We start from the raw sequence: 27,393 nt of genomic DNA on the forward strand, positions 1-27,393 counted from the left end.
ACATGTTCAACTTGCACCGGTAACATATTCACGGACAATAAGGGAAGAGCAAATAAGTGTTGTATTACCATATTTTATAGACAGAACAAATACAATACATTTAACACCAACTGTCCCAGTGAGGGAGCACATTAGCACTTTTCTTGAAATAGGAAGAAGAGTTTATCTCCCATCTTTTTTAAAAACACTTTGAAAGCTAGCTGACGTAAAATCTTGACAAAGCACAGAGACTAGTAATGTGGTCCTTGTGTAGCGATGACAGAAGAGCCACAGTTAATTTCTATATATTTTTTCTTCTTTTAACTGATAAAAGCTGCAGATGAAAATTATTTCTACCCGAGCCTTTTGGGTCAGGTTGACAACTGTGGCTTGGAAAAAAACAACTTACTTTAATAGTGTGAATGACAGAACATTTTAAGTAGATTTATATATTTATATATATAAAAATACATGAAAATACAAAAAAAGTAGCAAAACAATTGGGATATAGGCTAAAACCAATGATGAATACTCATTGATACCTTCAATTAATGCTGACGAGACAATTACATGCCTCTCCTTGGAGAGTGTTGCTTCATATAGACAAAAGAAGCTCTTGCGAATAGTTAATACTCTAAAAGTCCCCATAAAGTCTAGTTTGTAAACCAGGCGATATTTTGGGACGCGAGTCAACTTCACCATGGACACAAATACTGCCATATAATGACAAAGAAATTAACAAACATACTGAGCTTTCAGTTTGTTTAGGGTTTTTTGGATTTTTAAACCAACATTCCTATTTGTCAGTTAAGTAGTATGTCTTACAACGACACGAGTTTTTTAAAAATAATAAAAAAGGGTGGGGTGGGGAGTTCAAGTGTTGCATACAGTGAGTTTGATATCATATATTTTTTTTTAAAGAAACTGTCCACTCCATGGCCAACTTCACAAAGCTAACTGAACCCTGGTTAAAATTTGGGTAATATTTCTCTGAGAAATGAAAACATTAAATTCAGAACAATGATTGGCAGGGGCCACAACAAATTATTTTATAGGTCACAAACCATCAGTGAAGATATTTTTGGTATTTTCCCTACTTCTGGGGCTATTTTTTTTTTAAAGTTTTTAAAATTAGTTTATACCACAAATAGAATTATATCAATAAATGATTTTGGGAATAGCAATTTAACAAGGTGCATGAGAAAAATGATGAACAAAGTGCCAATTTCTGTACTGTTTTTCAGAATGTGTGTTTTTGTTTTTAGGTCAGTGGAGCAAGATGGCATAAACTAGGAAATGGACAATTAGAATTTTGCTGTGATTTTCCTGATGGGACTGATTTTTCTTTGTAATTATTTTCTTTTGATGGAGTGTGAGGTTCCGTTGTCGTTTAGGACATACTGGAACAACGCGCAGATGGGGACCCCATCTGGGTCAGCACCTTGTCTAGCCATTGTAGAGGTCCATTCAAATGCAACTCGATCCAGCAGGGAGTGCTTGTGACAGTCTGCCTTCTGTAATTTAAAAAAAAAGCAAAGAAGACTTTAGGAAAAAGTACAGTATATTGTTCAAAGATCAGTATACCGACAACAGGAACTCTGGTTACCAAAGATGGACTTAAGTATTGTGTCATTGACTATTGTAAGACTTCAATATTTGTCAATTAATTGATATGATCACCTGTATTCTGCTCCCCAGCCTTTGACAAAGCTCATGCGGATGGTGCACATCCTAGTGAGTTGGTACACTGCTTCGAAGCCTTGGTTAACAGACTGGGCCAACAGAGCAGCAAACTCTTGATTGTTAAAGATTTTTAAATTGCAACCTGTAAAGAAGCATGACAGAGTCAAGATTAATCATCAGGCATGTGGTAAGAACATTTGAGATTGTCAACCGTTACATATTGCACAACGCTGTTCTGCATTTTGACCAAACAGAAATAAATAGCAAAAGCATGAAAATGTGAGACAGCTTTGGCATTTTACCTGGCGGAATTTTACACACTGTTGCTGGATGCCATCCATATCGCTGATTACAGTTTGGACTCTGAACAAAGATGGCGCTATCACTTAGACATTCAGCAAACACTTCCCCGCCAATGTAGTACAATCTAACTCCTCTTCCTGTAAACACAAAATCAAAACTCTTAACCTATCCAATTTTACCAACCCAATCACATCACCTAATTTGCTCAATGTACCAAAAACTCAGCCATCTTTCCAAAGCTAAAAGTCTTACCTATGTGCCTCCGAGTCATCTCCACAGTGGCATTTCTGTTGACATTTGAGAGCAAACCCAAGCAGAATCGCTCCGAGTTTGAGGGGTCAGTGAACCCATCCACTGTCAACGAGGGCTGTGAGGCGTGGAACGTTTCTCCTACACGCTGATTGAGCTCGTAGTAGGCGATTGAGCACCAAAAGGCCGGTTCTGAGTAAGTCACCGGTTGCAGGTCTATAAAGACAACGAGAGAAAAATGAATACTATAGTCCAATAAGTTGAAAAAGGATCATCTTTTAAGATATATCTCTCTTACCCATGCTGTGATTAACAGGTGACAGAGTACTAGGAGACATCTCTGCTGGTGAACCTGGACAAGAACACGAAATCTAAAGCAAGTTTCCACAAAGGCACTTAAAAGCAAGACCTCTGTTAATATCTGTGATGGAGAAAAAAACTCCTTGATTGACTACAAACATTAGAATCATGCTTTGCCAAAGATCCATTGTAGGATTTTCCATAGAATTGTAGTGAAATTTAAAAGGGAGAGAGCAAAAGAGTTCAAATAGAAAGTATGAAAACCTACCTGTATCCATGCTTTGATTCATCTGTTGATCACTGGTCTCTCCATCCTCACTGATGTAGCCAGGCGGAGGAGTTTCTGTTTAATGGGTGGGATGAAAGAACAATGAAAATGCATTGAAAAGCTACATATATTGACTTCAATTAGATTATTAGATAATGCATTTGAAATGACAGCAGTCCTTTGTATTTGTAGATCATACGGGTTTAGAGGGCATCTATGGTGGTAGTGATATATGTTTTTTATTTATTTTCTATACGCTCACCTGGTATATAGTTATTGGGAGGATCAATTCCTGCAGGAAAGTTTGTGTTCTCAGGTATGGAATGAGTATAGTCATCTAGAGGTGGCAACTCGGTCAAAATTTCAGAGTGTCTCGGCACAAGAACTGGAGGCAGAACTGTGGGAAAAGTTTAATCAAGGTTCAGTTATCTCCACTTTAAGAAACTACTTGAATAGCTATCAAATTATATATTTCAATAGCAAAAAATGCACTATTGTAATGTGGAAAAACGTATTAAAGTGGCATTTTCACTGAGTAAAAGAAAGTCGAATTAGTAAAACTAATAAAAAAAAGAAAAGAAAACCACATTGGTGTACAGTCTGTACTTTCGATGATAGCAATGAGATATACGAAGCCATCTTACCTGGCGTCTCGACCCTCTGATAATGGTAGGGGTTGATGCAGACCTCATCCTTCTTGAGGTGAAAGGCATACTCACAGGCTTCGATAGCACGCAGTTCGTGGTGGCTGTGAAGGTCTGGCCACCGCCACAAACGGCAATAGATAACATGGGGGAGTCCCTTCCTGTGGGAGACTTGTAAGCGGCCATCAATGGATCTAAAAGGATGGAAATGGACACCGACCGGGGAAGATATCACTAGACCCGATCCTTAAATCCTTTCATCGTGTGCCGTCTTCTCACGTATTGTGATAATTTAGTGGCAAATGTGCATACAGGGTCTTTAAGAGTTAAGAATATTTACCTCGTTTGGTCGGAATAGCTGTAAAGGCCTGAAGTATCCCACTGTTCTATCGTATTTGGTGTACTCAGTCCCCATATTTCGGAACAATTGCTGTGAATAGAAAAAAAACTTTTTTTTTAGTTATCAATATGTTTACTCATCCGGCTAGCCTCGTATTTGTAACACAGGAATTCTGCTGATGTTTGTAGTAAGCATTCTACCGCAAAAAAATCCATTCACGTCAAGACACTCGCTGTATTTCCAAAAAGATAAGAGTGAGGTCTTGAACAATTCTCAGGCGATAACCAAAGTGTTATCGAGAGACATACAAACATTTGAAATGCTCTTTGCCAGCCTATCAGTGTTCCCACTGAACATGGGTCGGGTCATCAAGGTTGCAGACCAATGCAAAGAACATCCTTAAACAATGCATATTCCCTTCCTTTACATCTTTACGCCATTTTAATGATGGGAGAAAGGCATTACATTAGTAGATATCATACCTGGGGATAGTGACACACTTGGTGTTACAGTTCTGTGTGGTGATGGCTTTCTCCAACTCGTCCAGCTGCCCAGTTTTCTTGAGCTTTTTGACTAAACTCTTCACAGCCTTCTCGCACCATTTCTCCTCCTGGCCATTCTGTTCGCCACCGCCGGCTCCTCCTGGTCCATTGGTTGATTTCTTCCAGCCCAAAAGCCTCTTGACCACAGGAGGCGTAAAAGGCAGGATGGAGGACATCTTGGCCGGACAACCTACAAGTCTCCAGAGGACTTAGTACACAAGATGTGGGGGACCTATTGCTACACTGTGGGCCCCTGCCCTCTAAAGATGAAAGTGTCACCAGATGAAGCCAGCTCTAGGGGGTAATGGGACATAAAAATGCGCATATTAATATGTAAAAGTGGATCAGTGAACAAAAAGTACAGTTGTTTTTAATGGAGATCGACCCAGAGCGAAAAACCAACTGGCTTTAATAGGCCGACATTTCGGCTACCTGGCGAGGGGAGGGGGGCGCTAGACTCCAAGAACAACATTAAACTCGACGCAAGCACAAACTGTGAAACGGTGAAAACTAGAGCAACCTTTGGCAAAAGAAAGAAAACGACAACTACACGTAGTCTTAGCATCGTTGTTAGCGGACTATTTTATATGGCGGATGGCATCTGGCTGGATGGGCTAATGTTAGCCTAGCTACCAGCTTGTTATCAAAATCCTTTTGTTGTCATCCGCGGAAAACAAACTGCGCAGCGGTCCATTTCTTCGCTTCGAGTCCCTAAAGTCAATTGGGAAACTTCTTCTAAATGTAACGTGTTCGTTAATATAAAATATTGTGTGATCGACACTATAATAAAGTTTTAATTCAGGTAAGCAATCAAATGTTTAGGAGTATCGCTAAAGTAAGGAAACGGTCCCAAAACGGGTCATCCGCAAGAACGAACTATTGCAAACTGGGCTTTGGATCCCGCTGGCTAACAGAGCTATAGCGCCCACACAAAACAGCATCATTTAAAGCTGAGAAAACGTTGAAATAGCTACGGTCACTCACCAAGTGTAAAACTCCGACACCGCGCGGTAGTAGGCAAACGACACAAGGTCCAATAAACACCCAATGTGTTAAAATGTCTGGGTAATATGATCGCGGCGTTGTATTTGACTAAGCTTGACGGCTTTTCTCAAGTTGCTACCAGTGCTACTGGAGCGAGTTAGCCATGTTAGGTAGACCGGAAGAAGACAACACACATGATTGGTACACAAGGAACCTTAAAAGAGTACTGTTACGTGATTGGACGATCGCAAAATTGCGATATTTATCTTTAAAAAGTAAAATAGGTTTATATTGTGTCGTTTGGATTGGTTCAAAATTCCAATGGTTTAAGAACAATGTCAATTGGACCAATTTGCAAAGAGGTATCATCTGTAAAATTTAATGTGGAAAAGTTGGAGTGGGAGGCATTAGTACACGGAGGCCATCTTAGAGCAGTGGAGTTATCGGCTGGACGCTATTGCAATTCATCTAAAGTAAGTCATTTTCTCCACCTAAATACTCTGGAGCAATTATAAAATTGGTAGAAATGGATCAAGATAAATATTTGATCAAATTGGACTATTCTGTTATGTTTATCGAAGGAAACTGATACAAAAAGGGCGACAAGACATTTATTGGCTCCACCCACAACCCCACGTGGTCAATTAGGATTTATTGATAACACCTGAGAGATTCGAACACACGTTTTCTGCGCGGTGCTGTACGTGCCGCTTTATTTTAATTGTTGTTATGGCTGTATATTTGTGTCTTTTTGCAGTTTTGTTGCAGTTGACGGTCCCCTTGCTAGCAGGTAAATTGTGTATAGGATTATTCTAACATTTTCAAATCTTCATTTTGTATGTGTCATTGGTGCATATTTCTGACTTTGCTTGTTTTTAGCTGAAAACAATCCTGTGAAGTGCAGCCTTGGTGCCAGGCAATGCAAGGATGGTTTGGAATGTGTGCTCCACAGCCATGTATGCGATGGGGAACCTGACTGCAGTGATCAATCTGATGAAGAGGGTTGTGAAGTAGCTTGTGGTAAAGGTACTGGATCATTGAACTCAAATTAGTTGATTTATTAATTTTTGTAACTTTCAACCTGCAATGCATGGCTTTATTTTATTGTGCACGATCTTGCCCCTGCATAATTTAAGTTTTTAATCGTGTTATTTCATCCTTAGACATCTATTAATATCAGGTGTGCCAGGCAATTTGTGTAAAATGTCAGCTCAAATTATTTTGGCATCCACTGACTATTTTACTGAATCCAATTTAAATTCACAGGATAAAGATAAGTGACTTGATTGGATGTATATAGTCAATGGCATTGACTTATTATGGGCTGTTTCTATCATCATAAAGCAGGATTACTTTTTTTGTTGATTTGCATTCAATCATTTGACTTTTTGCAAACTCATGCATTCTCCATTCACCACATAATGAGGATACTAACTAATGTCAATGTGTTTCTTGTGTTCAGACCAATTTCAATGTGCCCATGGGAAAATGTGCATTAACAAGGATGAAGTGTGTGATGGTGTAGTTCAATGTCAAGACCGGTCAGATGAATTGCATTGTTCAAAACCAGAAGGTTGTGTTCATCTCTGTGACAATAACAACCGCTGCTTACCCGAAACGTTGCTGTGCGACGCAGAAAGAGACTGTTTAGACGGAACAGATGAGGAAAATTGTGGTAAGGTTAAACTGAATAATATCTGAAATGATTTCGTGTCACTTTTTTGATTGTGGCTATTGTCTGTAAAATCAGAAAATGGGAATGAAGAAACCAGTTTAACCACCATAATGCCAGACAAGTTTGTATTTAAACCTCTAAAGTGCTCTTTGGGTGCACAAGCCTGCAAAGACAACAGAGAATGTGTCCTCTTTATCCATCTCTGTGATGGAGAAAATGACTGCACTGATGGTTCGGATGAAGAGGAATGCTCATCTACTTGTGTACACGGTCAGTTATTTTTTGAACCAGTATATGTATATAACTTGATTAGAACAGTGCAATTCTGATTGACTGTTATCTGCAGATCAGTTCCAGTGTGCCCATGGTAAAATGTGCATAGAAAAGAGTCAAGTGTGCGATGGCGTGCCTCAGTGTCAGGACCGTTCTGACGAGCAGAAATGCAGTAAAAGTGACGAGGAGTGTGCACATTACTGTGATAGTGGAAACAGCTGCCTTCCGAAAAGTTTCCTTTGTGACGGGGAGATCGATTGTTATGATGGGACTGATGAGACAAACTGTGGTATGTTGTGTATAAGAACAAAATTCTGTAGTGTTTTTATGGTGGTTTTAGATGACGAATGTCTTAATTGCCTCCTTTTTAGTTAAGGACTGCAGTCCAAGTGAGTTTAGGTGCTCCAGTGGTCAGTGTATATTAGCTACAATGCATTGCGACGGTCACCCAGACTGTTGGGATCAATCGGATGAAGAAAATTGTTTAAAAGCACCAGTCTGCATGACCAAGCACCGTTGTCCTCAGAGCAAGGAGTGCCTGGTGCAGGAGTGGCTCTGTGATGGGGAAAATGACTGCAAAGATGGCACAGATGAGAAGGTAACACGCACGATTGATTTTTGAATTCAAATTATCTAAAAGTGCCTGCTTAACCAAATGCTATTTCAGGATTGTCCTGATTTGGAACCACTGACTTGTGGGGATTTTCAATGGTCATGCCAATCGAAGACCATGTGTATCCCTCTTGCCTGGAGGTGCGATGGCACAAAAGATTGTCACGATGAAAGTGATGAGATGGACTGTGAGTAACTTACTCTGACAAAATTCATCTGTCTGTTTTGATGTTAGGGAATATATGTAACTTGTTTGTGCATACCAGGTGGATTGGCTGCATGTCTTCCTCATCAGTTCCAATGTGGCAGCCTTGACTGTGTGGATCCATCTGTCTTCTGCAACGGAATCAGAAATTGTAGAGATGGTTCAGATGAGGATGGAAGCTGCCAAATAAACTGTTCTGAAGCCGATATCAACCGCTGCACCCAAGGTTGCTTCAGCACACCACTTGGTCCGGTAAGGAACGCCATATAAATGGCTTAGTTGCTAGAAAAATGTAGACTCCTGTTTTGGAGCATAATGGTCAACATCAAATAAACGAATGTCTTATTCTGTGCAGCGATGCCGCTGTTCAGTGGGTTACAGACTCTTAAAAGATGGAATGACTTGTGTTGATGTTAATGAGTGTGAAGACTACCGATCACCCGTTTGCAGTCAACTGTGTATAAATACTGAGGGCTCCTATAATTGTGACTGTCAAATCGGGTACATTATTGACGCAGATGGACACGGCTGCAAAATTAAAGGTAAGTTGATTTGTTGATTCTCATGCAAATTTGAATGTTGTGCACAAATGGACTCATCTTGCCTGTTCACTCTTTGCTTCGTCCGCATTAGAAAAAAATGTAAGACCTGTGATCTGTATAATGTTTGTGGTCTTGGTAGACTAACAAGAAAATGATTATGCTTGGGGCCATATTTTTGTTTCTTAAATATAACAAACCTATCGTCCTACAGGGGAAGTGTTACTCTTGTTGTCAATCCAAACGGATCTGTTCCTGTATGGCTTGCGCAGTGGTCACTTGAATCTCTTGACTTCTGCCAAGAAGCCAATTTTATCCCTGGACTATGACTGGCATGAAAGGACAGTGTTTTGGGTCAGTCTTGAAAGTGACACCATCAGGTGGTCCTCCATGGATCAAAAGACCACTGGAACGCTAATTAAAGGTAAAGTAGCTCATCCTGAAGACATTCTGTACATTTCCAAAGAACAGATTACTGGATAAATTGAAATGAAATGCTGGATTTCAACCTATAAACCTCCTCCATTCTTGTGTTCTAAGATGTACGGGCTGATTCTGTAGCCTTGGACTGGTTTGGGAGAAATTTATACTGGGTTGATGGTGTGGACAATCAAATTGTTGCCGTTAAACTGTCAGGTGGTTCTCAATATTGCGTTATCCTTGATGAAGATTTGGATCAGCCTCGCTCCCTTGCACTCTTGCCAGAAAAGGGGTAGGAAATCAGTAGTTCAATGAGAGAAACCTTGAAATATAAGATACTCAAATTTGGGTTTTGCTCACATATTTTTCTATAATAGATTAATGTTCTGGACGGACTTTGATAATGTACCCAAGATTGAGAGGGCTGGAATGGATGGCTCAGAGAGACGCTTGGTGGTTAATGCCAGTTTGGGCTGGCCTGGTGGAGTGGCAGTAGATGCCCTTACTGACAGAATCTACTGGACAGATGTGAAGCTAAAGGCAATAGGGTCTGCAACGCTTGATGGCCATAATATTCGGGTAAAATTTAATGGAAAAAGTCCAGATTTTTATTTTATTTTTTACATAACCTAGAGTTGGGTGCCCTTGCCCCCAGAAAATACACTGTGTACAATTTCCATTTCAGATCTTACAGATGAAAGAGACTACCAACCCGTTCTCCCTGGCTGTGTTCAATGACATGCTCTACTGGTCTGATGCCAAGAGAAGAGTGGTTCTGGCTGCTCATAAAGTAACTGGCAAAAATGTTCATGTTCTATTAAAGAGACCAAGACAACCTTTTGCTGTAAAGGCAAGTCGTCACTATACAACTTGTCATTCAAAGTAGTTTGCCAATTGATAATGTTAATTTTAAATTGAGTTTTTTTTCTCTTAGATTGTCCATCAAATATTACAGCAAACCAAAGGGAATCCCTGCAAGAAGATGGAATGTTCACACATGTGCGTTTTGGCCCCTGAACGCAAATCTGTGTGCAAGTGTCCCGCAGATCTTATACTTGCTGATGATGGTCTGACTTGCACCAACCTGGTTGATACAGCCTTCTTGTTGCTCTTATCTTCATCCACTGTCACCAAGGTTGTATTTTTTTTGCCTCTGTTCTTCCTAAGTTTAAAAAAAAATCTAAAATGTTGTTAAATTGATATGGTGTGATTGAATGCTATCGTTTTTGGCAGCTATACCTGCAGGCCCGACACAATTCGGAAGTACTGAAAGGTTGGCCAGAACACAAAGTGCTGCAGATACCAAGTGTCAATGAGGCAACAATAATGGACTACAGTCTACATGAGCACACACTCTTCATAGCTGATGATGGCACAACTTCCATCAGCGCCTTCAAGCTGAAAGACTTCAATTTGATGTCTGAAGGCCAATTTTTTAAGCTCCTTGGAGACACAATCACTGCTATGGCCTTGGACTGGGTAACCTTCAATCTCTACTGGAGCAGCAACAAGCAACCTCGCCTGCATGTCACCTCCAGTGGTGGTGTATATACGGCTGTTTTGATAAATGACGGTATTGGCGCCATGGAATCCATTGCCCTCCACCCACCACGGGGCAGTGTTTGTTTCACCAATAAGGTCCTGCAGAATGCTAGCACTGTAGCTACTATTGAGTGTGCCAACATGGATGGTACTGAAAGAAGAGTCGTGTGGAAGAATGATGGCAGACCAAGCTCTCTGGTCTTTTCCAGTAACGGAGAAGCTATTCTCTGGGCTGACACTGGTAAGAATTGAATTTGTCTGTAGTTGTTTTTGCTCTGGATTTATTCAAATATAAATGACAGATTTAAAATGCTTTTTTTGTAGCTCGCAATGTGATTGGTTCTGTTCGACTTGATGGCTCTGAATACAAAGAACTAAAGGTAGCAGATGGCTTGGTTGCGATTGCGGTTAAAGACGATGCACTGCTCTGGATGACTGTCAGGGGTAATGACAACTGCTTCTACCCACATGGGAATCTCAAAGCAAGTTTGGAATTGCTCATGACTGCAAGATTCATTTTTTTTTCTCTCCCCCATTTTATCACATAGATAAGACCAGACTCTGGTTCAGTGATGACCAGCAGAAAGACAAGTTGTGGTTTGAGGTTGGCACAGCAGTCATTAGCATTAAGGCAATTGGCAAATCTAGTGAGGCTGGTAGGTGCAAATTTGAAACAGTTTACTTTAACGTGATAGTAAGTTGGAATTTTAAGTATTTTTTTTTTGACAGGTTCCAACCAGTGCAAAGTAAAGAATGGAAACTGCCAGCAGTTGTGCTTGGCCACTCCAGTCGGTCGGACATGTAAATGTGCTAATGACTACATCAATGTTAATGCGACCCATTGTTCCCCAGAGCACCGTTGTCCCGTCGGCAGTAGGTCTTGTTTGAATCAACTTTCATGTCTGGCAGAAGAAAAGTTCTGCAATGGACATGTGGACTGTTCAGACCATTCGGATGAGAACTGCAAGTACATTTTAGTTACTAACTTGTAACTTTGGCGTCCCTTTTTGACCGATTTCTAAAATAAGTATTCAATTTGTCCCCCAGGTAACTATATAAAACCCACGCCTGGTGTCAAGCTACCTGATCTTACAGCCTCACCAATCCCTTTCACTGTACCATCACTTCATACAGACTCAAATTTTTACACTGCTTCAAAAGTCACTCCAAGCCTTTTAGATTTGAATGCAGAAACGTGTGGCAAAAGGCGTTGCAGTGGAAAAGGGTTGTGTGCGTACCAAAACAGCGAAACAACTTGTGTGTGTTCGTTGGGATACAGTGGTGATTCGTGCCAGGTTTACTCTCCCCCAGTTGCCATTTTATTTGCAGCATTTTTCTCAGTGTCAGTGGTCTTTATTGCTGTGATTGCGTTGATAATCAAGTGGAAGAGATCCCGTGCAAGGTTTGATTTTTAGATTTGCATTGAAAAGATCATTGACCATAATGTTGAAACTTGGAACTCATTTCTATTGTATGTGCTTTTGTACTACAGGGTGGCTTATCCAGACGGTGAGAAAGAAACCAGTATGACTAACCTAAAGAGCAAAACTGCAGTGGCTCCCTCTACAGAGACCTCAGGAGGAAGCCAGGAGAAAAAGGTAATACGTATTAAAACATGTTGGCTAATGTCATGGTATAATTTTGACCTATTTTATTTCAGGATTCTACTACTGGGGAATAATATCAGTAAATGTTGAAAATAAAGTTCACTTCATGGTTTCCTATATTGGTTTGATTTTCTTTTTTCTTTATTCGATACTCAAAATTCAGACCATTAAACACAATGGTTTGTCATGTCCAGCAGGATATATTTAATCATTTAAAAAAATATATCTTAGACCTGCAAGAATTACAAAACTGCTCCAATTGAGTTAACTCTAAAATTAGTGTACTACTTGAAACTTATTCTGACCCATATTCAGGCCCCAAAGTTTCAGGACGTTATAGGTAACCCACGTGTACAGTAAAACTATTTACTTGAATTATATATTATCATAAAATTGTGTAATAAAGATAAATCGCTTAAGTTAATGTCATGTTTGTTCCTCATTTTGAAGTCAATATGTCCATTTCTATTGCATATAAAGTTTCATTAATGCAATTTGTGTATCAAAATTGATGCGATTCAAGCAATATAATTCTCTTTATTTATACATGCATGCTCTGTACAAATGTCTTTACTACAATCAGTTATGTAAAATATAAAAACAGCACTTCACAAGTCGATGGTAAATTAAGGTCTGCAACGATTTTAAAACCATTTGTAAAAGTATGTTGATCAATTGTGTGACTGTAATTTTATTAAATCCTGTCAAAATTAAGTGGGGAACAAAATGTCAAACTACATATTTTACATTAATCCAATAGCCACCCTTTTTATGTCCATGACATTTAAGTCATTGGTGAGCTGGAGCTTTAGCAGTTGACTATTGATGCAAGGTCCCTATCCAATTGCATCTTTTAATTTGAAGTCAATGCAAGAAAAGTCCATGAATACATAAGAATCTGGCACATATCACTCTGTTTAATCAAATTGTTGCTGCTCAGCATCTGTCGCTGGCTCATTGTCATTGTCTGGCTCAGGATGTTGCTGTTCAGGTTGCGGGATGAGACCTCCATCCTTTGCAGTATTATACGAGCCGCAATCCTTGCACTTCATCCCCAGGACATGGAAAGGCACTGTACAATGGGCTTGACAGTCATTGCACAAAATCTTTGACAAAAAGAGAATACAGGAATTAATTTGAAACCAAATTGATTTTTTTACACAATGGTAAATACTCCATAGTCCATTTAATTTTTCTTACAAGTTCTTAATTACACAGGATGCAACTTACTTTGACTGTGGCGCCCTGGTATTCCGTTGGCATTGGTGACATAGCAATTTCTTTGTCAATCTGTTCCCAGTGATCGGTCATGTTCCAAACAGAGTGCATGCAAAGTGGGCAGCGGTAAGCACTACAACAAAGAGGGGGAAAACATATGTTTCTTCCATTTGTAGATAACTTTCCTCCAGAAATAATTGTAAAAAGCTTAGACAAAAAGTCACTAATTTCTCATCTGTTCTATAATCTGAGTGTGTGTACATACTTTGTTCTGACCATGTCGTCGAAACAGCTCCTGTAAAAACAAATATTTTGTAGCTAAAATTGCTGATAACTGAATGTAAAATTTAAGAGCTATACTTATGGAGAAGATGTCCACAGGGAAGAACATGTGCTCCAATTCTAGATGTGTGGATATCCTGTATGTAGACACAATTTGAAGTGTGTAAATAAACATGGTAGCTATATGTACTATTTCTGCTCCCATTATAACCATTCTAAATCATTACCTCCATGCAAACTGGACAATTCTGCCTGGAAACATTCTCAACGCACTGAAAGTTGAAATATTGGGGAAAACTTATTATACAATTCCTCATCCTTGAAAGTATTTATTGTTTAAAATTGAAGATGATCAGATATAATACTCACTTTGTGGTTCCCTTGCAGGTCGAGTGCTAAACACAAATTGCACTTATCACAATGGAAATATTTCTCTTTTGGACCAATCCTGAATTGGTTAATAGTAAATTAATTAAAAACAAGATTGCAATTATACATTGCAGAAAAACAGAAACGTTTTTCCTTTTGTGTTAACTTACCTACAGATGCCACAAGGCTGACAGTGATATTGTTTCTTATCCTTATCAAACAAGTGGCAAATATTACAGTAATACTCCCCAAACTTCACATGGCACTGCTGACACGTCTGTTGTGCCTAAAAAGGATAATACGATCTTAGATGGTGATTAATTTTCTGATATTACAAGAATACTGTGATAAAAACAATATATCTTGAAATAACATACCTGCTGTAATGTTAAACACTCAGAGCATTGTATCGATTCCACTTTGAAGCGATCCATCTGGTGGTTCTCCTCTGCATCGTGGCATAGCCTACACACATACAGTTTACCACAGCATGGGGCCTGGATAACACAAATACATACATTATGATATTTTAAATATGATAGTTATATTTTGAGTGATTTAGATAGTTCCTGAAATCCGTATCAAACCCATTTCTTTTAGTTGTGGCCAACATTTGCGTACCATTTAATGCCAATCAGATTTAATGATTGCCATTAATTGATGATTAAATATCATGAGGGAAAAATTATGTATACACTACCACGCAACTCGGTTATTGCACCTGATTAATGAAACGTATAGTACATTACTCTCGGTCTAAATGCGTAGACTAGCAGACATAAGGGTTTGCATGTGTCCAACAGAAATAATTACTTAAATGACAGCATTCGTACATTTTAATGGTTTATAAACAATTTATGATCAATATAGCGATGACAAAAAATAACTCACTTTTAATAAGCAACTCCGCGCATAATGTTCACAACCCATACGTGCCGCCATGTTTTCTGCCACCCAAATGCTGTTTTCTTCTCCTCCAAGTAAATTGCGACAGTTTGCGACAATTTGCGACGCTTTCTTCTTTGTTTTTGCAGTTTTAAGTTATCCGGCAACTTTTATTTTATATCGCCTCCCATTGGATGTAGATATGCTACCCGCAACTGTAATATCCTCAAAAGTCACTATAAAAAAATAATGTAAATATAAAAAATACATGTTGCAGTGACAAAAAAAGTCGAAAAATACATCTATAGAATGAACTAGCCCTATTGGTTAGCGGTGGTGTCAAGGCGTTGCAGGTAATCAAGGGTAATAAAAAAAAGAAAAATGCAATCTCCTATTAAATTACAGTTGCATTATTCCATCCAACATGTGGGCAATGAGCTTTTTATTGCACAGAAACGCTTGTTTTAATGTATTTTTTGTTTAAACGGGTGCGCTTGATTTTAATTCATTAGGGCGCGCAGGGTGACGCTGCTGACGCCGCTCTTCCGCCATCTTCAACTTCCTATTGTTTGCATCAGACGGAGTCTGTCTGAATGTCCTGTGTGTGCAAGCGGACTCAGCCACGGACGTTTTCGGGTAGTTTTGGCGCTCCAGACTATCCCCTTCCGTCGCCCAGGTCACAAAAACAATTTGTATGTCATTGATTTAAGGACCTCTCAGGACGCGACCACTACCTTGATGATGGACGACGACCAACCCCGAACACTGTAAGTGCGAATGGCCCCGTCTATCTCCTGGAATGGCAACGCTGCCTGCTATGGCGCTTCAGAAACATATCCACGTTGTGACTTCGGAAAGATTTACCACGCGGATATTTAAACGCAGTTATTATTCTGCTTGTAATATATCCTCTCAGCGTGTAATCGTTGGCCGTGATAAATTATTCGTATGTGACGAAAAGGTTTTATTAAACCGCGCGAGGCACCGGAAACGAGGTTTTGTGCGTTATACCGAATGGCTAACCAATGCAAGTTTACGTAGTAAGTGTTGTATTTCGCATTCCAATAAGCCGTAATTATGATTTTTAATCGTGTTTTTACTTGGTTAAATTCAAAACATCTTTAATAGAAATGTTTGAATTAGATGAGCGCCTACCACGGTTGCCGTGGGACTTAGCACGAGGCCCGTTCAAGCCGGCGAGTGTTATCTAAAAGCCGAGCCACGTCAACACTAGTCGGGACAGCCTTAAACAACTCAAGTAAAGCGGCTTTTCCGTTTTTATGCTCGGGCTCGTATAAATCACCCCCGTAATTTTTTTCTACCGTAAAATTGCAGTCGAATTCTCTAAAAAAGCTAGCCTGGTCCCTCGCCTTTGTTTGCATGCTACTTCCTGTTTGACCAAGCCTCGATTTCTCCACCTTTACCTTCTCTTGTAGGTACGTGGGGAATCTGTCCAGGGATGTTACGGAGCCCCTCATCCTACAAGTCTTCTCCCAGCTAGGACCCTGCAAAAGCTGTAAAATGATTTTTGATGTGAGTATATTCTCTCTGTAAGTATTGTTTTGACAATGGGATAGCAGGCCAGAACTAGGTATACTGTATGGGATGTGGTCTTCTTCCAATGGCCATCGTATCTTGTTGAATTGTGTATTGTTTCATCAAGAACGACATGGCATGATGGGTTTTGACTTAATGTCAGCCTTGTTTTCCGATCAACAGACAGCTGGAAATGATCCATACTGCTTTGTGGAGTTCTATGACCACAGGCATGCTGCTGCTTCTTTGGCAGCCATGAATGGAAGGAAAATAATGGGTAAGGTAAGCTATCGTAACTACAGGGTGAGTGGGGATGGGGTGGGCTTGGGTTTTCTAGGGTAGTTAGTTGTCTAATTTGGCCAATTTTATACACATACACAGGAATATTGGACTGGTTATGTGAGATCTTTTAAATGTGATGTGCCATTGTTGCCATGGAAACCAGTCCTAATACTTAAATGATGGGTGTTTGCCCCCAACCGATGAAATTCTAGTCACATATCATTTTCAATTACTTTAGACCAACATCACAGTATCTGAAATGTGTATTTTATGTCTGCCTTGAATTTAAAATCGTGAAAAATAATTTAATTTCTTATTTTTGGTCAATCCTTTACATCAATTGTCAGAACGTCAACTGGCGTGATCCGGTCACAGGTTTCTTGTTGTAAATCCCACCCCACCTGGCCTTTTTTTGTCTTTCTGCAGGAAGTTAAAGTCAACTGGGCCACAACGCCAACAAGCCAGAAAAAAGACACAAGTAGTAAGTATAAGTGATTGGTGCTTGAAATTATTATTATTATTTTTTAACAGACGATTGCCAATTTGTGACCCCCGTTTTTTTGTGAACAATATTAATGTTGAACATAATTTTCTGGTTTTTGGAAAGATCACTTCCATGTCTTTGTTGGAGACCTCAGTCCAGAAATTACTACCGAAGACGTCAAAGTTGCCTTTGGGCCATTTGGCAGAATATCGTAAGTCATTTTTCTTACAATGATTACAGTATTACATCAAATTATTGGCAAAAGGCAAAAACCATTCCGCTTAAGAGGGATCAGGCTATTTCCTCTTCAGTCTTGGAGCAATGAGTGATAGTTGCATTACATGTTGGTGTTCGTTTTTGTCAAGTTGTTCTTTTTCCTCTCCGCAGTGATGCACGTGTTGTGAAAGATATGGCAACAGGGAAATCTAAAGGCTATGGCTTTGTGTCTTTCTTCAACAAATGGGTATATCCATTTTTTTTTACTTAAATAAGACATAAATACTGAATGGGGATGCTCTTCGCCAATGGACATTTTGGCCCCAAAATGACAAACTGCAGTTTATGATGTTTATAGTTGGCAGCATTTATTTTGTGAACAAAATATTAGTGTACCGTTCCAAAATTCCTACTTTTCAAGTGCCGAAAGTTGGCCGACTCACTGAAGTCTTTTCCGGATAATATAAATACATATATTTTTTCACTTCTCTCCTTCAGCTCTGCAGGTTATTTTTTTCTTCTTTGTTTGGGTTATGTATAAGTTGAAGGTCACATTAATGATTCTTGTTTTATCTGGCCGGATGTTTTTTTTCTATTTCATCGCAAGAAATGTGATGTTAACAATTTCTTGAAGTACTCTACACATAGTGATATGGCCAATTTTGTCCAAAGGCTGAAGTCACCTATAAACTTGCTTGTTTTTATTTTCTAGTTAAATGAAGTGGGAAATAACGTCATTTGTTTTCCTTTTTATTTCAGGAAGCGGAGAACGCCATTCAGCAGATGGGGGGTCAGTGGCTAGGAGGCAGGCAAATCCGAACTAACTGGGCTACACGAAAGCCCCCCGCACCAAAAAGCAACTATGAAAGTGTGTGATTGTAAATATCTGGCTGCCATTTCCACCCATGTTTGTAGATGAACTACAACACTTTTTATCTCTGCCTTACAGCTGGGAACTCCAAGCACCTGTCGTTTGATGAAGTAGTCAACCAATCCAGCCCCAGTAATTGCACTGTGTACTGTGGCGGCGTCAGCACAGGACTGACAGGTGAAACATTTTTATCTTCTGTCGCTTTCCTTTTTGTTTCGGGAAGTTATGTAATTGATAGAAAATACCTGAAAATGCTTTAATTTTAAGGACAATCCATTTCTTGTTTGATTTGTAGATTTCTGGTCATATTTTTTGGTTAAGTCCAAATTAAGCTTACATTAAAATTTTGCTTTCCAGAGCAACTAATGCGGCAGACCTTTACACCTTTTGGACAAATTATGGAAATCAGAGTTTTCCCAGATAAAGGTTATTCATTCGTAAGGTATGTGAAAACGCTTCAATTGTGAATCATTCATATTTTACTTTTGGAGTGCTTCATCATAACATGACTTCAATGTATTACAGTGGAACATTCAAGTCTATGTTATAGTGTTACGTTTGAATTACTTATCAATTCCGTCTTATTTTTTTTATATTCAGGTTCAACGCACATGAGTCAGCAGCCCACGCCATTGTGTCTGTGAATGGGACTGCTTTAGAGGGTCACATAGTCAAGTGCTATTGGGGTAAAGAGAACCCAGAAATGATGAACCCGGTGCAACAAATGCCTGTGCCTCAGGTAAGTTTAACCTTTTTTTCTCCAGATATAACAGAAATGTGTAATAATATTAGAAACTGATCTTCTTACGCATTTGCAATTCTATACAACTGCAAACGAACACTTCATTCCTTTTCTAAAATTTATCATCACCCATCAACCCAACCTTTTTTTTTTTTTTTTTTTACACTTTTACAACTTTACTTGAACCACTCATCCCTCCACATAGAACAAGATGAGCTTCCCCGCAGCTCAGGCCTACAACCAATGGGGCCAGTGGTATGGCAACGGGCCTCAGATCAACCAGTATGTCCCGAATGGGTGGCAGGTTCCCACCTACAGTGTCTACGGTCAGGCCTGGAACCAGCAGGGCTTCAAGTAAGTAGCACATCATGCGCAGGGCCCTCCTTCACCACCTACTGCTACTCAAGCACCCCCAAGATTGTGGCATCAAAGGCCAACTCTGGCTTGAGGAGGGGAGCGCTGACAATTGTAGCTCTCTTTCAACTCCACATCATCCACCTACTTTCCCACCAGCACCGCACCATGACCATCTAAACAAGATGTTTTTTTTTCTTTTTGTTGATTTTTTTTCTTACCCCCCTGTGTGTTATACCTCCTCCGAGCATTTCACATCAGGGTTTTTCTGATGTTGAATTTCTGTTTTTGACACTTAAATTGTAACTTCAGTTTTCAGAGTTTCTAAACAATAAAATAAGTGATTTAAACAAAATTTAATTCTAAAAAGGAGTTTCATTCATTGTCCGGACTTAAAGGTCACAAATGTGCCACATGAAGAATAGCGAGACCTGGTGCATAATATCTGACTGGTGGTCATGTCTTCCTGGTACTTTACAAATTATAATTTACATTTAAAACTAAAAGTTATTTGAAAATTTCAGTTTCCAACAAACCCTGCTTTGCTTTGCCATCAACTCTACAATCCACAATATATTATTTTAATTTGTAATAAGTCACCCATACTGCATGTTTGGGCAGGTAGGTTTTATTTCAACATATCAGAATTGTGGTGGGTTTTTCTATCATCTATCAACACACATTTGATACTGTATGTTCATTTTCCAACACCGCCACAACGTGAAAATGTGTTTTATTTCATTACATGTATGTCCTCCCCATCCCTACAAATAAAACATACATTTTGTACAGTATACACAGTATACATTCTTGTTGACCATGGATTGAAAGGCTTTTTAGTATAGCATAGCAATAAAAAAGTAGAATTATAGCTCCAAATTCTGATAAAAAAATCCCTGCAAATTCATAATAATTCTGGTTTCAGTCATGTTTATGTTTTGGCCAAATAACGTTAACTTTCCAATTGAATGGCTCTGAATTGGTAATCCTTGCTGTGTTTATTAGCCTGTCTGCTCTTCAGTCAACATCTGTAATTAACTTCTTTTTTTGCATTGTCTGACAAACTAATAACTTTGCTTTCCTAATTCTAGCCAATCTAATTTCTACTATCTCTAATGTGTATTCATGCTTTGGCTCCCTTTTTTCGCCTAATCACTTCTAACCTGCTTGCATTTTGTTTGTCTTTTCTCTCTACCTCCTTTTTTTGCAGTCACTTACCGGCCAATGCTGGATGGACTGGCATGAGCGCCATCAGTAACGGTGGGGTTATGGAGCCCACCCAGGGATTGAATGGGAGTATGCTAACCAACCAGCCTGGTATGGGAGCTGCAGGATACCCCACACACTGATAAAAGGGGAAAAGGGGCACGTGTTGACGTCAACAGTATGCCTTTTTTTGGGGGGCAGTGGGACAACACCTTGTTTTGGCAGGACTAAGACTTTTTTACTGGGACGTGGATCTGATTGGAAGAATTCACCCCTGGCCTATGTAAATGGGGAGGGATTGCAGTCACGAGATTAAAGGTGGCGCTATTTGACCCATGGCTGGTATTTTGCAGCCTGTGTGGAAGCCAAAACTGTCTTCAGATCCCCGAGCTCACCCCCCCATTTTTTTTGTTGGTGAATTGTAAATGACAAAACTGTAAAGGATTTTTTTTTCTCCCGATTTTACAAATTGCTTCCATTTTTTCCTCAAAATTAGGAATAGTTTTTTTTTTGTTAATTATTTTTGCCAAAATATGGCTTCCTTTTTTTGGAGGAAATGAAAACATGATTTGTACAAAAATTCAGATTTAATGCAGGGATTCATTTTCCAATGCAGCTTCTCTGCAGATTAAAATTGCACAATTCCCTGCCCAGTTTATTTGGCAAAGCCTTTTTTTGTTTGTTTGGACAGCCTGAACACTTTCAGCCACGTATAAGTATAATTCACCATTTGATATGCAAAAACTAAAAAACTGTTAGCTGCGGGTGCTTGCTTTCATTTTTGCTTCAACAACCCTACAGTTAACTCTCAGAGTTGTACTGCCAAATGTGACACTGACTTTCATGCAGGGAAAAAGACAAAAGTTGGACACAATCCTGATGTAAAGAAATATTTGACATTTTTTTTAAAGATCTGTTGTGATGATTTTTTTTATATTTACAAAACTCTTGAGTGAATTCAACCTTTACACCTGCTCTGTTTGCCAGAGAAGGGGAGGCCTACATTGCTGTTGCCTTATGAAGCGCCTATGTTTTAACTGATAGGATTCTACTACTATTCCATTTTTAGGCAGTGCCTACAATTGTTTTCACACTTTTTTTTTTGTCTAGAGAGCTTTTAGCCCTGAGAAATAATGACTGCTACTGTAATCAATCTTTTCTTGCTTTTGTCCTATTAAAATGATCATGAAGAAAAAAACGACTGTTTTTATTATGGCGAAGTGTACACAAACAGTTAACCAGAAGTGACGTTTGCATCACAAGCTTTTTTAAAAAAAACTTGTTTTGATCGTTTGTATAATTTTAGACACCAGGGGGCGCCATAAGCTCATTTCCCACACCTGCGATGGTGATTGTTATCCCTTGCTTCACCGGTTTAGGAATTTGAAGACTTTGTAATAAAAAAATATATTTTATTGTAAGATACATGAATTATTATTATCCACGTGATGTTTCAGGCAAAATACTGGGTATACACAGCGGTTTTGACCTTGCATATACGGAATTCAGTTTGAAATAGTCACGCAATCTGGCTGGCCCCTAAAAAAAGAAGTTTGACAGGCTGATAAATGGTTTGTCTCTTGATAGCTTCTTAGCCAGGACTGGACTGAATCATGCTTCACTGACTCTGTCAGAGAGTGAAGGATGAGCACGTTATAAGTGGAATCCATTCAAGTGGTGAGGTTTGCTGTCTTTGTCTGACTTATGTCATCTCTGATCTCATCTGGGGAAAAAGAAACAACAACAACAAACATGACATTATCTCACAACTGCACAATTCCACTGCCTGAGTTCCCATTTACGAAATAAAAACATCAATTGACAAGATTTGGATCATGCCTATATAAATAAAATCAGGAAGAGATCCTTTTTAATATGTAATATAGTCACACTCAAAAAAAACGTCAATGAAAGCCGCACCCCTCGCGGAAGTGATCACAATTGTCCTAAACAGGTGTTTTTTCAAACAAATTATACACGTGCATTTTCGATCGTCCACGATTTCTCTTTATGAGTACCCATATTTATATAGATGCACGGGTTTTGTTTGTGAAAAAGATCCGTAAGTGCTCCTACTTATATTTAATTGTTACATGCACAGATTTTACTTGGCTACAAACTTTTTGAGCCTTCAGAAGTCTCGAGAGTGTATATTCGGTCCATCTTTGGTCCAAAAATGTGAATCAACCTTCATATATGAGGAAAAAAATGTAAAAGGAACTCGACATCAAATGAGGTATGGTAACATTAAGTTGTACTTTTGGATTTTAATCATAATCTTTATAACTTGAAGTCTATCATGCTGTGCAATAACTCTGCCTCTCGTAAAATGCGCACAAACATCAGCATTTTTGTCATTCATATATGTAACTTTCCGTAATATTGATGTATGATAAACGATTTCTAATGTCACCTAGTCATTTTCATGGGGGATCTTTCCGATTGTCATTTACACTAACATAAAAAACAACAACAGGCGACCTATGACCTTCAGTGATGAAATCATTTGGAAATATTACGGTATTTGGAGTTCTTGGTGAAATGGATAATAATAATTAAAACGTTTTTTGTATCAATGGCATCTGACTGAATGGAACAAGTATATTGATGGATGGAAATAGTATTGAAAATAGAGAGCTTTAGTAGCACAATGCATTGGGTACCCCATGAATTGCTAGTGTGTGTTTCCACATCGAGTGACAGCTCGCTACAGCAGTTGACAGCAAATATACATGTTCCAGTAATTAACCTTGACATACCCAATGTGGTGCCAACAGCAGAAACCTGCTAATGACACAATTAATCCATGATTAAGGCGTCCTGTCACATTAAAGCCACGCAGTCACTGAACATTTTGTGTGCACACGTCAGATGGGACCATTTAAAAGATGTGAAAATGTGGGAAAGCCAAATAAATGTGACCTTAGAAAATTCTTCTGAGAATGAATGGACAAAAAAAAATATCATTCTAAAATACACATTGACCAATTGCTTTTAAAACTTTACAAATTAGTGGAAACTGTCTGCCGGTTTGGTTCCATGATAATAATCCTCTTCTGACATGGGTGTCAAACCTAAGGAGTGTGGGCCGGAACTGTTTCACCATATTTAGTCAAATTGAATTTGTGATACTGATGAGTGGGTCAATTTTTGTGCAAATGTGATAGAAAATAGTTAGAAATGACTTGGAACATATTTTCATGGGTTCACAAGCCTGCATTGAATATTTTTGTTTAAATTAGGAACAACAATTGGTGTAAAAAAACCTGTCTAAAAATATAACTGACTGTGGCAACTCTTGATAGAAAAACACTTTAAATAACTCAAACATGTCAAGATTTTAAATTCAGCATGTACATAATTGAGGACTTTCTGTATTTGTAGTAATACTCAAGTAATTTTGCAACCGTACTTTTACTTAATCATTGATTTTCTCTACGCCATTTCCTGATGAGGTTCACGGGTGGTGCTGGAGCTCAACAGAATGTCATTTCTCTACTTTGGCTTTCTGCGAGCATGAAATCCTGTACTGACAGACATGTGTCAACTCATTATTGAAGCTGTCAGTGCTGAAGATGGACATGAGGAGATGAGTCTTTGATCAGGGAAGCTGCTAGGCTCCTCTTAAGCTAATATCACATCCTGTGTGCACAGATGCATACTTTGGAGTCTCTCAAAGAAGTCTTATGTAGGACAAAGGCTGCCTGCGGCTAACTCATCATATTACTACTGTCTGTAATGCTCCACATGGAAAAAAAAAATCCTCCATCTGACTTGAATCATCTCTCATCACTAGCACAGACTGAGGAGAGCTCTATGGATCAAAGACTGTGTGTCACATTCCCACCCTTGCCGAAATGGATGAAAAAAATTGCCAGAACTGGCCTTGTGTATTGGATGGGAGAAGCTTGCCAAGCTCCTTGACTTCAAGCATGTTTATGTACTTTGTCACTCAAGGAAATGAAATGTGTAAATCCAAATGTCAGCAAAGAAAAGGACGTTTTTGACAGCACAGGGTATTATGTTACCATTTTTTTTCTTCCCCCTTCAGTTTTATTTCTCTTAGTCCACATAAATATTGGTTTCCTGGCTTCACCATTGACAGATTTATGGCAAAAACAGAAGAGCTGAGCATTAAGGAAACGAAAAGAACGAAGGGTCACGCTTTGGAGAATAGATAGGCATTCAAATCTATAATGGACAACAAAAGGACGGCCATAAATGTGGATAACCAAACTGAGACTTTGCTGCAGTGAGCCAGTAATGGAGGGGAGGATATATGTATGTGGCCTGTGTGTTTTTATCTGTCACCAGCACTCAGTGGCTGTGCCATCCATTTGCGCATCCACAGAGTTGACAGCCCCCGCTTAAATATGTCACTCGACATTACAACACAGACAGATATTAGGGAAGGGCGGGATAGAGGGGAGGAAGGGCAACTGGCAAGCAAGCAAACGGCTAAGGAAATAAGTCAGGTCACTTGCTTATTCCAATATTCTTTGGCATTAAGTACTTTCGCAAGGGAAATGAATTTATGGACTGTAAGCTTAAGTCATGTTTCATAGAAAAATGCACATGATGGAAATTACTGGGGAAAGGAGTCACCCTAGCTTTGTTATGTTCCAATGTCCAGAGTGTCAATCATTATGTTTTTATAGTTAAATTGGCTATTCAATGAGAAGTAATGACGGTAAACTGAAAATTTGGCATCATTGTTCACCCTATTACTTACCCATGATACAAAGTGTGTATATATAGTAGTAAATTTTAGGGTTGGGTGTTATGAATGATCATAATTCAGTTTTTGGCTTGGATAGTTCCCAAAAAACCAACAAACTGCACTAAACCGTTTTTTTTAAAACAGTATTAGAACCTCTAAAAAATGTATCCAGAGGATTGAATGACAATATTTATTGGAAATGATGATACTGCAATTGGTATTTTTATTTCAGTGTCTTAAGGGTTGGCACTCCTCTATTTTGAGGCAGGTGGTTGTTCATTATTTATTTGGGAATAGTTTATAAAATGAATTGCTATGTACTGTGTTTGACTTTGTGACCTTTCATCCACTGTACAGATTTTTGTTGAAAACCTGGGTCATCTCTCAAATTTGCTCCCTCATCTCATGACAAGAGAAAAAAAAATAAAGGTAAGATTGATTTTCTTTAGTTTTTTTGGTTACAGTTTATTGAAACATACAGTTGAAGTTTAGTACATGTTGTATTATTAAAGGTAAGGACCACACGTCAAAACATCTTTCAACTTGCTCTAGGGCAGGCATGTCCAAAGTCCGGCCCGCGGGCCAAATAAGGCCCGAGGACAAATTTTGACCGGCCCACGGCCTCTATCATGAAATCAATAATACACGGCCCGCCAGCACTGTTGACCACAGTATAAAATAAATGTGTACAAAAAGCTATTTTTCACTTCACCAGAAGATGGCAGTAGCCCTGTGGCCGCACTCTGGCCGCCGTGACCCTTGCGTCATTGTTTCAGCCCAGCCCATTTCTAACATGTAAACAAAAAAAGGAAAGTTGACCGGGAGGGCCGCCGCATCCAGGAGAAGTGGAAATTTGAGTATTTTTTCACTGAAATACGAAACAACTGTGTCTGCCTAATTTGCCAAGAGACTGTGGCTGTTTTCAAGGAATTCAACATTAAGAGGCACTACCAGACGAAACATGCTAGCTACGACAAGCTAACTGGGAACGAACGCGGTGAAAAAGTGAAGCAACTGGAAGCTGTTTTAACGGCACAGCAAAGCTTTTTCACAAGAGCCCGTGAGTCAAATGAAAATGCCACAAAGGCAAGCTACGAAGTGGCAACGCTAATTGCAAAGCACTGCAAACCTTTCAGTGACGGTGAATTTATTAAAGACTGTGTAATGAAAATGGTTGAGAAAATTTGTCCCGCGAAGAAGCAAGAGTTTGCCAATATTTGCCTGGCTCGTAATACTGTGGCACGGAGAATTGAAGACGTTTCATTAGATATTAAGAGACAGTTAGAGGCAAAAGGAACTGAGTTTGACTTTTTCTCGTTAGCGTGCGATGAAGACCTGGACTACATACTGCAGTCAAGATCCCAGTATCACCCTTCACATTAGTGCAGGCAAGATATTTGTTAAGTCCTCTGAGTTGAATAAATTCTTAAGTCTCAGTTCATTATTTTTTTTGTGATGGTCAAAATCACAGTTTGAATATGCAGTGATCATTGTTTTGTTTTCAGCACTGTTCCTACAGTGAGCATATAATAGTGAATAATATGTGATGTTTCACATGAACTTAGATATCCTTGATAGTTTTCTTAATTTTTTGTGGTTTGTGATTTCGGTAAAAACCTAAATGTAAAAAAAAATGTAAAAGTAAAAGTATGCCATTTGTAATTAAAAAAAATCCCAAAAAGTTAATTTGCATTTAATGTTAATGGTTCAAAGAATGTCAGGCTAAAAGTCGGCCCGCACACATTTTCACCTTACCAAATCTGGCCCTCTTTGCAAAAAGTTTGGACACCCCTGCTCTAGGGCCTTGTAATAACAATAACTACTGCTTGGAAATCCAATCAGCACCATTCTTCTCTTGTCACTCAGTTCCAATCTAAAAGCACAATCAACAAGCCTTCCTCAATTTCCCAACAATGTGCATGCCTAACAGAAACTCAGCTATGCATAACAACGGGCAAACAAAAGCTTGTATCAGTCACCGGCAGTGACGCAAAACATGCTGTTACATATACTAAAAGTTTTATTTTTATTTTTTTACCCCCTTGTGCCAATCAAATGAACAA

At 39.0% G+C, this 27,393-nt stretch overlaps 4 protein-coding genes across 6 annotated transcripts; 2 read left to right on the plus strand and 2 right to left on the minus strand.

Moving 5' to 3' along the window:
* Positions 1-43: 43 nt before the first annotated feature.
* On the minus strand, positions 44-5,492 carry LOC144194951 (mothers against decapentaplegic homolog 2). 2 transcript variants are annotated; one of them, XM_077714206.1, is made up of 11 exons: positions 5,293-5,492; positions 4,249-4,498; positions 3,767-3,856; positions 3,427-3,620; positions 3,045-3,179; positions 2,783-2,857; positions 2,513-2,566; positions 2,218-2,430; positions 1,965-2,102; positions 1,660-1,804; positions 44-1,493 (listed from the first exon to the last, which is right to left on the minus strand). In XM_077714206.1, the coding sequence occupies exons 2-11, from the start codon at positions 4,482-4,484 to the stop codon at positions 1,370-1,372; spliced, it is 1,404 nt and encodes a 467-aa protein (XP_077570332.1). In that variant the 5' UTR covers positions 4,485-4,498; positions 5,293-5,492; the 3' UTR covers positions 44-1,369. The 2 variants fall into 2 exon arrangements, with proteins under 2 accessions (XP_077570332.1, XP_077570331.1); XM_077714205.1 differs by having other exon boundaries at positions 4,249-4,602.
* A 444-nt stretch (positions 5,493-5,936) lies between these two features.
* On the plus strand, positions 5,937-12,282 carry lrp13a (low-density lipoprotein receptor related-protein 13 a). The gene is made up of 21 exons (XM_077714210.1): positions 5,937-6,082; positions 6,172-6,318; positions 6,755-6,967; positions 7,043-7,237; positions 7,314-7,529; positions 7,612-7,838; positions 7,908-8,040; positions 8,119-8,309; positions 8,413-8,599; positions 8,811-9,020; positions 9,137-9,308; positions 9,394-9,595; positions 9,702-9,866; positions 9,951-10,151; positions 10,250-10,799; positions 10,883-11,002; positions 11,107-11,214; positions 11,288-11,521; positions 11,606-11,960; positions 12,051-12,156; positions 12,219-12,282. Exons 1-21 carry the CDS (start codon positions 6,022-6,024, stop codon positions 12,237-12,239), a joined length of 4,014 nt encoding a protein of 1,337 aa, XP_077570336.1. The 5' UTR covers positions 5,937-6,021; the 3' UTR covers positions 12,240-12,282.
* Positions 12,283-12,682: 400 nt separating this feature from the next.
* Positions 12,683-15,152, minus strand: LOC144194953 (RING finger and CHY zinc finger domain-containing protein 1-like). The gene is made up of 9 exons (XM_077714209.1): positions 14,926-15,152; positions 14,412-14,531; positions 14,205-14,320; positions 14,035-14,113; positions 13,893-13,937; positions 13,744-13,802; positions 13,649-13,678; positions 13,396-13,516; positions 12,683-13,271 (listed from the first exon to the last, which is right to left on the minus strand). Exons 1-9 carry the CDS (start codon positions 14,974-14,976, stop codon positions 13,083-13,085), a joined length of 810 nt encoding a protein of 269 aa, XP_077570335.1. The 5' UTR covers positions 14,977-15,152; the 3' UTR covers positions 12,683-13,082.
* A 279-nt stretch (positions 15,153-15,431) lies between these two features.
* On the plus strand, positions 15,432-21,263 carry LOC144194952 (cytotoxic granule associated RNA binding protein TIA1-like). 2 transcript variants are annotated; one of them, XM_077714208.1, is made up of 13 exons: positions 15,432-15,555; positions 15,630-15,686; positions 16,356-16,452; positions 16,639-16,737; positions 17,164-17,218; positions 17,345-17,432; positions 17,609-17,684; positions 18,197-18,305; positions 18,387-18,485; positions 18,666-18,750; positions 18,909-19,047; positions 19,256-19,404; positions 20,615-21,263. In XM_077714208.1, the coding sequence occupies exons 2-13, from the start codon at positions 15,658-15,660 to the stop codon at positions 20,751-20,753; spliced, it is 1,164 nt and encodes a 387-aa protein (XP_077570334.1). In that variant the 5' UTR covers positions 15,432-15,555; positions 15,630-15,657; the 3' UTR covers positions 20,754-21,263. The 2 variants fall into 2 exon arrangements, with proteins under 2 accessions (XP_077570334.1, XP_077570333.1); XM_077714207.1 differs by having other exon boundaries at positions 15,435-15,686.
* The last annotated feature ends 6,130 nt before the right edge of the window (positions 21,264-27,393 follow it).

Source organism: Stigmatopora nigra, chromosome 4, assembly GCF_051989575.1.
Source record: "Stigmatopora nigra isolate UIUO_SnigA chromosome 4, RoL_Snig_1.1, whole genome shotgun sequence".
NCBI lineage: Eukaryota > Metazoa > Chordata > Actinopteri > Syngnathiformes > Syngnathidae > Stigmatopora > Stigmatopora nigra.

Coding starts and splice junctions, on each gene's coding strand:
- LOC144194951 (XM_077714206.1), bottom strand. CDS start 4,484: ATGTCCTCCATCCTGCCTTTTACGCCTCCTGTGGTCAAGAGGCTTTTG. Junction 2,103..2,217: donor GATGACTCGGAGGCACATAG/GTAAGACTTTTA, acceptor TTGTGTTTACAG/GAAGAGGAGTTAGATTGTAC. Junction 1,494..1,659: donor GGCTGGGGAGCAGAATACAG/GTGATCATATCA, acceptor TTTAAATTACAG/AAGGCAGACTGTCACAAGCA.
- lrp13a (XM_077714210.1), top strand. CDS start 6,022: ATGGCTGTATATTTGTGTCTTTTTGCAGTTTTGTTGCAGTTGACGGTC. Junction 6,319..6,754: donor TGAAGTAGCTTGTGGTAAAG/GTACTGGATCAT, acceptor TCTTGTGTTCAG/ACCAATTTCAATGTGCCCAT. Junction 12,157..12,218: donor GAGGAAGCCAGGAGAAAAAG/GTAATACGTATT, acceptor ATTTTATTTCAG/GATTCTACTACTGGGGAATA.
- LOC144194953 (XM_077714209.1), bottom strand. CDS start 14,976: ATGGCGGCACGTATGGGTTGTGAACATTATGCGCGGAGTTGCTTATTA. Junction 14,114..14,204: donor CAGCCTTGTGGCATCTGTAG/GTAAGTTAACAC, acceptor TAACCAATTCAG/GATTGGTCCAAAAGAGAAAT. Junction 13,803..13,892: donor ATTGTCCAGTTTGCATGGAG/GTAATGATTTAG, acceptor GTCTACATACAG/GATATCCACACATCTAGAAT.
- LOC144194952 (XM_077714208.1), top strand. CDS start 15,658: ATGATGGACGACGACCAACCCCGAACACT. Junction 17,685..18,196: donor TGTCTTTCTTCAACAAATGG/GTATATCCATTT, acceptor TTTTTATTTCAG/GAAGCGGAGAACGCCATTCA. Junction 18,306..18,386: donor ACCAAAAAGCAACTATGAAA/GTGTGTGATTGT, acceptor TCTGCCTTACAG/CTGGGAACTCCAAGCACCTG.